This window comes from Gallus gallus, chromosome 18 (assembly GCF_016699485.2).
Source record: "Gallus gallus isolate bGalGal1 chromosome 18, bGalGal1.mat.broiler.GRCg7b, whole genome shotgun sequence".
Classification (NCBI taxonomy): domain Eukaryota; kingdom Metazoa; phylum Chordata; class Aves; order Galliformes; family Phasianidae; genus Gallus; species Gallus gallus.
The window spans coordinates 8,038,046-8,049,304 of record NC_052549.1 but is presented as its reverse complement, the minus strand read 5'-3'; the positions used below and the strand labels follow the sequence as shown (position 1 = coordinate 8,049,304).

Sequence of the window (11,259 nt, the reverse complement as noted above, 5' to 3'; positions counted from 1 at the left end):
AGAATCTGAGTCAATAGAACATCTATCTGTTACATCTCTCTATATGGAGCACCTATGGGGATCTGACCTGAATTTGCAGTTACCTGTATAGGCTTTCATACTTATTTTTATTTGCAGTGCAGAGATCCTCTGAAGGACTGAAGCTTTGTATTATCTGTGTTAGTGTTTAATAAAGATGCCCTTGTTTCAGCATGTTTACTAACCTAGGGAGACACTGAGTGTGCTGGTATGTGCAGGTTATCCTATGGTTTTCTGTATGTATTTTTCTGAAGTGGAAATTATTTGCTGGAGCTGGTAGTGAAATTTCAATTTTATAGCAAGGTAGTCCCTTAGTGTTGTTTGAAAACCTTGTCACATAAATACCGATATTTTAACTGTGCTAGTTATGCACGTATATGAGAGAATTACTATAAGCTGCACCCGAAGGATTCCTTGGTCTGTAGTTACTTCACGGTGTCAGGGAGTACGAGTTCTTCCATGCAGGTTATCGTGCCATGTGCACATAATAATCAGAGGAAGTAGAACAGGTGATGGGAAAGAATCGCAGGATCATTCAGGTTGGAGAAGACCCCTGAGGTCCCCACCCCCAGCCCACATCCCTCAGTGCCACATCGCTGCAGTTCTGGCACAGCTCTGGGGATGGTGACCCCCCCACTCCCTGGGCAGCTGTGCCACTGCACCTCTCATATCCAACCTGAACCTCTCCTGCTGCAACTTTAGGCCATTACCTCTCATCTTAAAGAGAGTGATCTTGGCTTGAGAAGGTGATCAAGAAGTACTTTTTTTTTTTCCTGTATGTTATCCATATATTGATATGAAAATGTCTTTTGAAGTTTGTGTGTTGTGTGGTTTTTTGGTTTGTTTGTTTGTTCCCTGTTTCAGGCTATCTTAGAAACACAGGTCCCTAAATTCTAGTTCTTTTTGTGTGGGCAAATTATTTATCCCTGAGGCTTAGGAACAGAGATGAATTTGGTTTTCTGTGGTATCTCTTTCAGCAGCTAGAAATGCCCCGCTGGTGAGACGCAGGGGAACAGATGCAGTCCTTGGATCAACCAGCGTCAGCTTTTGTGTTAACCAGCCATCAGGAAATATCACGAAATTACTGGAGTACAAAATGCATCTGTTGGAAATATGTCTGAGTCTTTTGTGTAATAGGATGGGAAGAACATTACCGGCTGACACACGGCTCAGTGCAGCGGTGCTGGGCAGAGGACCAAGGGCGCATGGTGAGTGCTGCTCAGAGCCTCCTGGAGCCCTCCGACTCCTTGACTATTGCCCCAGTGAGTCCTGCAGTGCTCTCATGTTTTCTGTCTGTTGGAGAAAAGCATTGGCACGGCTGCCCAGGGAGGTGGGGAGTTCCCATCCCTGGAGGTGGTCAAGGACCACAAAGATGTGGCACTGAGGGATGTGGTCAGCGGGCACGGTCGGGTGGGTCAGGGTTGGGCCTGGGGATCTGAGACGTCTTCTCCAACCTCCATGACTGTGATTCTAGCAATCCTGACAGCCCTGTGCTGTGGCCCTGGTGCACCTGTCCCCATCCTTGCAGCCTCGTGCTGTGCATGTCCACCAGCATCACTTCTCCATGCTCCAGTGGCTGCTGCAGCACCAGAACTGCACGGCATTGCTGTGGCACCTGGAGTGGAAGTCCTGAAAGCAGACGAGTTCTGCATTTTATACTGAATCATAGAATGGTTTGGATTGGAAGGGACCTTTGACATCACCTGGTTCCACCCCCCTGCTATAGGCAGGGACACCTCCCTCTAGCCCAGGTTGCTCACAGCCCCATCCAGCCCGGCCTTGAGTGCTTCCAGGGAGGGGGCATCCACCCCCCTCCTAGAATCTTTTACTAATGCATATTTTGGACTTCAGTTTTAGGAGAGGTGGAGCACTGATTATTGTTTAACACGTGTAACATATGAATAATGGTTCTACAGTAAGTCGCTGCTGGTTTTAAAATGGGAATTATTTGGAGTTAAGATGTGCTGAGCCCCTCGAGGTATCTGGTTTGGGAAGCAGTTGTGGGGGAGCAGTGAGCACAGAGATCCCATGGAGCAATTTAGAACCTCAAAGCCCACTTGGCTTCAGCTGTGTCCAGAAGGGGTTTTGTGTTGATGGGAAACTCTGCTTCCCATAGCAGAATGTGCTCAACCATTGGATCTCTTAAAACTGTGTTTGTCTCCAGATTGTTTCTCTGTTAAGAACCGTTTGTGGAGATGATTCCTTCTTTTAGGAATAAAAAAATCTGCATCAATGCAAATGTCCTAGTTCTGCTCCTTACCTGTGCATGCATATCCTTGGGCTTCCTTTCCCCATGGACTTGCAGATCATAACACACTTGTGGTGCACTGTGAGCTAAGGATGCCCAGTGTTGTCTTTAGACAGAAACTTCTGTCTTTGCTTCAACATTCTCAAAATCATTAAAATGGAATTGCATTAAGTCTCATTTATGTCTTAGACCAATATTTCCTCCACCTGTACCATGGTGATACTTAGCAGCTCTTGGGTTATAGATTTTTCCAGAGTAAGTGACGTGAGATAAAACCACAACAATTTCATGTATGAGCACAAAGCGTTGTGCCAAGATGTGTTTGTCTTCCCCAGAACCATTGTCCTGAAGAGTTGAGTACTGAAGCTCTCTGTGTTTGCCCTTGCCCTTCACTGCGGCTCTGCAGGAGCTGTTGGCTTCTTTTCAAGCGTGCTGGAGAGGAGGCAGTTGCCTAGAAGCAGATTCACTCCTCTTTGTCTTCAACTCAGGACGTATTTTTATAATTCACTTCCCTTACCTGGAGGATGAGTTATCTCCCTCTTCCATCTGGTTGTCTGACAGGGAAGTGTATTCTCTGCTAAACCTCTTTTGCCTTCCGTAGGATGCTACAGGAATTGAGCACTGCTTAAATGAGAACAAATGCACAACGTATCCCTTTCCCAATGGCTGCTGGCACTGGAGTAATCTGCCCTAGGATCATCCATCCCACTGGCACTAATTCAGTTCTGTGATGAGTTTCTGTAAACCACGACAACCCTGCCCATGCCAGAGCCGAGCTCCAACGTTGTCATTTTATCACTTGCCTGACAGGTGTGAATTTAAATTGTGATTTCTTCGCTAAGATTTTATGTATTTAGGTTGAGAAGTCAGCGCACCACTCCCTGTGTTCCAGTCCCTCACAGGATTTAACCAGGAATTCTGTGTGGGTCTCAGAATTGTTGCTGTGAATGCTGACAGGCCTGCAGGCAGGAGGCCACGTGCAAGGGCTAAGGCCAATGGGTGTGAAAGTAGCATTGTGCACGTGTGGAATCCTTCTCCCACAGCCTGGCACTGCTTTTGGGTCATGGTTAAGGCAGCAAACCTGCATCCGTGCTCACAGAATCATCTTCTGAAGGCTGGGTTCTGTTTAGAAAGAAGAAGCGTTCTAAAGGCTTGTTGCAGATGGTGTTCTTTCCTTTGAAGGTAGTAAGGGCGTGATGTGTGACTGATGTGCCTTCAGAGAAAGGGACGGTGGTGGGACAGCAGTGCAGCAAATCGATGTCAGTGCCATTTTCATTCTCTTTCTGGTAGAAACTTGGTACAGCTGCGTCTTAAAAAGCCAGGAAAAGCTATTTATAGTAGCAGATAGCAACAAATTCAGCATGCTGTCCCCAGCTTTGGGATGTTTCCTTATTTGAAGCTGATGGAATGAGAGAAATGCATTAAAAGCACAGCATATAACATGGTTGTAAACTCCCTTGTGCAGTAATAATCTGCTCACACTGACATTGCTTCTGTCCTCCAGGAACATCCTTTTCACCTTCACACCCAGGGCAGCTCCTGGGGCTGTACACTGCTGCTGCTGCTCCCCTCACCCTGCCCGAACGCATCAGGCTGCAGGCATGCAGCTGCCTTGTGCTTCCCTGAGGGTCGGCCGTGGTTTTGCACCCTTTGAATTGCCCAGCTCTGGGTGGATGTGTTCCAAGCAAGGAGAACTTCCCCGGGACGCTGCTCTGCGTGGATGTGAAACAATCCGGGTTTTATCCCACCACACTTTCACAATTAGGGTGAAGCATTTCCTCCTACTTCTTACAGAGTGTTCAGTGAGGCCGTGGCTTTTTCTCAGTTCTAACATTAGTGTTAGCAGTAAATGAAAGCTGCTTCGTGAAGCTTCATTAAATCCTACTTGCATCAAGAAGGGTGTGATCAGTACAGGGCAGGATCCTCAGGTTCAGAAGTTTTGCTTTGCCACCAGTTGTCATTTCAGCATACCCAAAATACTTGGGGTACTTTGGTTCTTAAAGCATTGAGGTTCTCCAGGGGCAGTAAATCAGATCAGTTGCTGCATGTGCTGGATAAATCTGAAATCCTTCATAATGGAAAAGTAGCACAGTTTGTTATTTCTTGCTTTTATTCCTCTAAGAGTGGTCTCTGGGTAACAGTCTCAGAAATGAGCATTGTACTTGCAACCTGCTTTGTTTCTCCTATTCAAATAAAGTGCTCTGAACATTTGGGAGCTGACACTTCAGAGCCACGCGTGTGAGGAGAGCTTCTCACTTCTCCCCGCAGAACACCTCTGCCAAGGGAAGCAGCTTTGTGCTTTAAGTGCTGGGACTTTGAATATCTTGCTCAGGAATATCTGGAGCAAACACTGCACCTCCCCCAGACTTTACTTATTACTCCTTAGCAATAATTAACCAAGGAGTGTTGACTCTGCCAGCCTCATCTTGGTACGAGATGAGTCCTCCTTGGGACTGGCACTGCAGTGTTTGTCTCCTCCCTGCAGGGCACTGCATGGCATCACAGGTCCCACCCTCCTATGAACCTGGGCCAGAAATTACTAAGAAGATTTGGGACTCCTCATTTCATTGCCCTGACCCTCTCAGTGGTGTTGGCTGCTGGAAATCATTAACAGTTCGACTGGACTCTACATTCCCATGATATATGGTTTTAATAATGGCACTTCGTGTTCTCATGTGATTTTTCTTCTTTCTGCATTGTAAGTTATCGTGTAAGCAGCTTGTTTTAAGAGTGCTGTGGCAATTAAAGATGTGTTTTCCCATGTTTAATAGTGATGGTAATAAAGTTGTATGCCACAGCTTTCTTTCTGCTGACCACGTGTGAAGTGTTTGCCAAAAAGGACAGCCTCAAATCATTTTAGGGAACTGAAAGACATGCAGTGATTGCACAATGATGCAAATGAAGCAGATAGGTTTTTATTTTATTTTATTTGTCTTACTAATTAATAACAGTGTCTCATTTGGGGAAAGAATCCCACCGTCTGTTCCTGCTCTGATCTATCGTTCTGTCGTCTTAATCACTTACATCAAGTTAGGTGCAAGGTGGATCAATCCATCCAATTATTGTTGATGCTCAGTTTGTCTGCTGAATATATTGGAGATTTGCTACACGATGCTCCATCTATACTTACATATAAATTCTCTATTTAGGTCAAATGTTCCAAAGTTGAAGCTGTTAATTCTGTGTTCAAGCCTAGGAAACAGCTTATTGAACTAATAGAACTGTTCAGACAGTCGGTGCATTTAGGTGCTGTTATCTCTCACCTCTCTTCTAAGCTTTCAGATCTCATTTACCTGCAGGTTCTTGTGCAACTGTAGCATTTAAGACTAAAGCAATATTCATTTGAAGTCATTGTGTAATCAAACTTAAGTCACATTAGGAGAGTCATAGAGTCACGGGATGGTTTGGGCTGGAAGGGACCCTTAAAGGCCATCTGATCGCATTTCCCTGTGTTGAGCAGGGACATACACAGCTCAAAACTCCTGTATTTCCCCCAGATACCGTAGGAGAGTTCTGAAACGGGGTATAGCAAAAACAGTGCTCTCCTGCACAGCTGCCCTGCGCCAGGGAGGGAAGGGAGCTCCCAGGTGACCTCCTGTTGGAGCATTCTTTGCTTTATGCTTTTCCACTTTCCTGTCAAATCAGTTCGTCTCTGAAGGACTTCGTTCAGGAAAATGTTATTCTTGCTAAAAATAGCGGTGGTATTCATCCCCTCTACTGCATTTTGTTGAGTATTAGGTATCTCTCGTGGCTGTGCTGTGTGATGCTTATTTTTAGGGCCTCTATTAATATCTTCAGATGTGTGATGTAAGAAGAAGAAGACGCTGTTAAATTACAAAACTTAATTATTTTATTTGTAGTTTTCACTGTTAATTGTAAGTGGAAATCCATAGCAGTGCTTAATACAGGAAGTTTCAAACCGAGGGAAAAGAGTGCTGCTGCTTTTGGTATTTAAAGAAGCACAAATTTAAATACGAGGGGAAAGCACCCGTGTTTGTGACCACTGCCATCATGTGTCTGTTTTGCATTATTCCATGATTTGTGTAGGAACCTGCATGGCCGAAGTGACAGCTGACAGACTTCACGGGGGGTTTTCCAAGCAGACAGACGTTGTGCTCTCTGCATATGAGTGTAAGGGCTCTTGTGACTGTGGCTGTTCTGAGCTGCGTGTCTCCCTGGCAGTGCTGCAAAACCGACGTCTCTCTGGCACGTTCTGAGCTTTTCTCTGGGTACTGCCACCCTTCTACAAAGAATGAGGCGAAAAGCTGCCCATTAAAAATCGCTTTAATTAATTCCTTCTAGTTATGACAAATGAAAGTTTGTGCTCCTCTTTTCGGCACCAATTTCAGAAGTAAAAGGAAAACAAGCCCTCCTCCCAGTGCTACCGCTTTTCATCCCATCCTGCTTGTTTCCTGCTCTTCCACCCGGTGGCTGCTGGAGTTGGTCAGCAAATACTGAAGCTTTTTTCCTTCGACTATTTGAAGTCTGCTGTTACGATGCTGTACATAAAAATGCAGCCTGTTACTTCAGCACTGAAATGCTCTTTATTTCTACCATGCTGTGCTTTGTTTCTTTTTCACTTACGGCGCTGCTAGTGGCAGCTGTACCTCAGAAGTGCTTTTATCGTTCGTGACAGCGCTCTCGTGTTAATCTGAGGACAAAGAAGTATGTCATGAATACATTTAGGAGGAAAACGGCAGATTTTGTGACTGTCAGAGGAAAGTTGTCCTGGGAGAGCTTCCCAGGGAGGTCGGACCCAGAAACGCGGTGGTTGGAAGATGACCTTCTGGAAGGACTGTGTCCCGGTTGCCCATAGCAGCAAGGGGCTGGATTCAATTACCCTGGAGGTCCTTCGCCGTCCTCTGTTCCCAATTAAGTAGCATTTTGCTATATTCAGCTATAAAGGGTTTTTTTTTTTTTTTTTTTTTTTTGAGCTAGTAAATGCTGATAACATGAGATAGAAAAAATTAATTGAAACTAGAATCCTATATAAGTATGTACAGAAATTGTAATATTAGTGAAAATCTAACAGTGTGATGGTAAGAAGAGCTGAGAATGAACAGAAAGACCCAAAGGTGTTTTACCAGATATTTTTTTTCTCCTCACAGGCTGTCGCTGTGTCAAAATCTGTTTGGTGGGGTTTTTATATGATGCATTTCAGTAATCTTCTTGTAATCCTATGGTAAACTGCTTAGTTTGATGGAGAATGTTAGATATTATTGGGAACATAGCCCACGTGAAATCAGTTTCATTTCGTACCATGCTTTCAAAGGATGTACCCTCGGCAGCTGGAGACTGTCCTTGCATTAACCTAACCAGCCTCTCGTTGGGAGAGGAGGAATGTCCTGGATTACGTTCTGAAAACCAGGCCATGAGGAACAATAGCAGACAAGCTCTTTGCTTTTGAATGTTTGCTCTTGTTATGTCCATTCTGTATCGAGAAGAACCTTTTCTTTGCCTTTGTAACCTCTTTCCTTCCTGTCTTTCTGTGTAGACCTTTTCTGGAACAATTACACTCGTTATCATAAAGAGAGTTAAGAGTCCTGTAGGCAGGTAACAGCTGGATACAGCTGTGTCCTTTCTGACCTCTTCCAGGTCTTCTAAGTAAAATAAGTACCGCCCGTAATTTATAGAAGCACAACTCAGGGCATAAGTATGTCTCATGGACACGTAAAACCACACACAGAAGGTGCTTAAAGCCCTTATTTGAGGTTCTCTTACATTCAGTGGGGTGCAGCGTGCTCCTTTCCTCTGCTTGGATGCCTTCTTGCTGAATTTATTTCAATCTTTTCATTTTCTTATGCCCAAAAGGCCCACAACATGCTCGTTCCCTCAGCGTAAGGGAGGGAGTGCTCCCGTTCCTACATGGCAGCAGGGTGGAGGGATTGGAGCAGTGCGAGGACTGTGTGCTAAGAGTACAGACAGGACTTTTGCTTGAGCTTATTTATTTTTTGGGTTTGTTCACATTTCCTCTGCAGCTTGTTTCAAGGAATGTGCTTTTTAAAGTGCTCTGATTTTCGAAGCGGTGCTCCAGCATCCACTGGACCCATCAGGAGCAAAGCTCTGTGCTGTGCTTACAATGCTCCATTGCTGGCTCTGTAGCTGCGGTGGTTTGACCCAAGCCAGGTCCATAAGTCCAGTGAGGGAAGTCGTATGGAACTTGATGCTCCGTGGCCCCAGCACAGTCTCATCTAGAGGGAACAGCACATGGGGCAGCCCGAGCCTGGTGGCAGCTCTGAAAATCTATTTTAATTTCAGGCTCCATTAGTGATACAGAAATAAATCGTTATTTGTTAACCAGAAAATAAGAAGTGGTATGTTTTGAGCCATTTGGGTTTCAAAGCTCCAAACTGGTCGTGATAGAACAGCGACATGTTGATTGAGCTTCATTCTGTTTGTGGTTTGGTTAGCTGCTTAGTGGATGGGCTGGGGAAAGCGGTGTGACATCTTGGTGATGGAAGTTGACATTGCATGTTGTAAATGATGCCCAGTTTTCCATTATCCCATTATATATTGAGCAATAATACAGTGAGCGATGGTTCTAATCCCAGAGCTAATAGACCTTTCTTAAGCTTTGCAAAAAAAATTAGTTAGGTTAGTAAAGGATATCTTTTTTAAAGATTGGGAAAAGGGCAAACAGTGAATGATCTAAGAATACAACTGAGCTGTATTACTGTGCTATTACCATCTTCCCTATTTGGTAGGTAAGGCAGTAGTACTGGTGGCTTTGCCAGCAGAATCTCAGGACGAAGCCATCATCTGACTCTTCGTGTTCTTTTTGACTGTCAGTCACCTGCAAAGTTGCAGTGAGTGGTAATGAAAGTACAACATGACATTTCTTTTCTTTCCCCACCAGAGATCTGACCTTTTGTATCACTTGACTTCAAAGCTACAGAGTATTTTGAGAGTAAACTGCTTCCCCCACCCCCAGCTTTCCCTTTTCCATGGAACCGTGGGACTGATTATGCACAAGAGCAAAGGGAGATGGCAGAGACCTCTGAAGTCTTCTCTTGTTCTGCTGCCTTGGCTCCAGCCTTGAGGTGTGGTCAGTTGGCTCAGGGCCATGTGTTGGGTTTTGGAACACCCCAGGGACAGGGATTTCTCCTCCTCCCATCCCATCCCATCCCATCCCATCCCATCCCATCCCATCCCATCCCATCCCATCCCATCCCATTGGCGGACGACCTCCGGCATGAAAGTATCATTCCAAATATCTTGTTGAAATTTGCAGCCTGCTCAGATTTTTGGCTTCACGATGTGCTTGATGCCACACAGGGCCCAGTCTGATCCCTGTGCTTCCCAGACACTGACATGGGTTGGTGGGCACCAGGGCTGCAGCTGGCACAGTGCTGCTGTGCAGTATTTTGCAGGAAGTTCCCACTGCATTGCCGTGTGCTGCGTGTCCTTGGGTGCCATGCAAAAACACAGGGCCCGGTCTTGAGGAAATCATTTGCATGAGGAGGTGGCTGGGATCTTTATTGCTTCTGCAGCTGGGTATATAAACACGCAATCAGCAATAAATTACATTTGAGTTCCTCCTATTTTTTCTCTTTATTTTACCTGATGTTTTCTTTCTTTTTTTCCTTACAATAACATTATTATTTTACTACCTTCTGAACTTCTGTTTTCTCAGTAGCTCTCCATGTGCCGTTGTACCAGGAGTCAGCAGTGGTTGGCATGAATCATAGTGCTGCACTTTGCACCGCTTCAGATCCTGGATGCCTCCTGCGTGCCCCTGAGCTGGGACTGTCCTTGTGGTGCTGTGACATCCTGTTCTGGGGAGCACATCCCATGTGTCCCTCCCAACCCAGGGCTCTTGTTGCATTGTTTTTCTCAGGAGATGTTGGGATTTGTGAGGTTTTGGATGTTGGATTGGTGGTTGAGTCTTATGGGAGTTGGGAAGAGCGTGGCATCCCCCAGTTCCTTGTTTCTTACAGAAACTGAGCAGTGGGGTCTAACTAGAAATACACATTTCTCATATGATAGGAAATATTTTTAGGAGATAAAGTAAGCAAACTGTTAAAAATTGTCAGAACTGTTATAAAAATAAACTCCTGGCTTATCCTGAGGATTTTGTTACCTGAAAAATGTCAGCAGCAGATTTCATAAGTCTGTCCTATTTCTGTATGGTACCTCTGAAGTGTGTTGGTAGTGTTTCCTTCTGCATTGCCAGTCGGTGCCTTACATGAAGCTGAACCTGAGCAGCACAGAGGTCTGTTGGGTGCCCTGGAGGATGAGAAAGTGCCATCCCAGCTCTGTGAGCTTCTTTCAGCTGCACCCACAGTTATCAGCACAGCTCTTACCTGCAGCATTTCTTGGTGTGTTATGAAAACATTCCCTTTAGGTGTTTACTCATACACTAAATTTCAGTTCTGCCATTCCAGAGAGCAGAAGTCCTTGCACTTGACATTTCATGCTCTCTCTTACAGTGCGTGAGTTAGGGAGGACAAAGGAGGTGGATGCTTGCAAGTCAGATGAATCATGGCTCAGTATTTGGGTTCAGATGCTCGGAAGAGACACTGTCATTGGTGGATCCATTATAAATACGGGCTTATGACTAAAACTGAATACAATCATCATTTTTGCTCCCAAGAAACGGCAGCATTTTCACATGTGATTTGAGCAGGTGAACTTTGTGCTTGTTTCTTGGAAATCTAGCATGATTTTGATGAAATCCCTTGTTGTGCCCTCCCTGGTGTCTTTTCTAAGAAACTTCATTGCTGCCACTCATCTCCGACTTTCATACTGCGCAGCATCAGTTGGGATTTTTGGTGTCCTAAATAACCAATACAGATTGCATTTGCAAAACGATTTCTTGCACAGAACTGGATGCACATTCCTTCTGTTTCTTGGGAACATGAAGTGGAAGCAGTACGTTGTGGCTGAGATTAATAGAAATGAGTAATGATGCTGTTGTTCATGTTTTCCATGTGAGAGACAGTTAAGATAATTTATGGGGGCTTTTTGTGTGTCTTGATGTTAAAAATCTATCT

The 11,259-nt window shown here is 44.9% G+C and overlaps 1 protein-coding gene across 11 annotated transcripts in view; it reads left to right on the top strand.

Annotated features, from left to right (window-relative positions):
- Window positions 1-11,259, top strand: part of PRKCA (protein kinase C alpha) — a 139,078-nt gene that overhangs the window by 35,523 nt on the left and 92,296 nt on the right. For 5 of the 11 annotated variants that reach the window (XM_046902039.1, XM_046902038.1, XM_040649501.2 and 2 more), the window contains one exon: window positions 996-1,226. The exons of the other annotated variants lie outside the window; for them this stretch is intronic. In XM_046902039.1, the coding sequence (XP_046757995.1) occupies window positions 1,115-1,226 (112 nt within the window). In that variant the 5' untranslated portion in view covers window positions 996-1,114. The remainder of the gene's footprint in view (window positions 1-995; window positions 1,227-11,259) is intronic. 11 annotated transcript variants of the gene reach the window in all.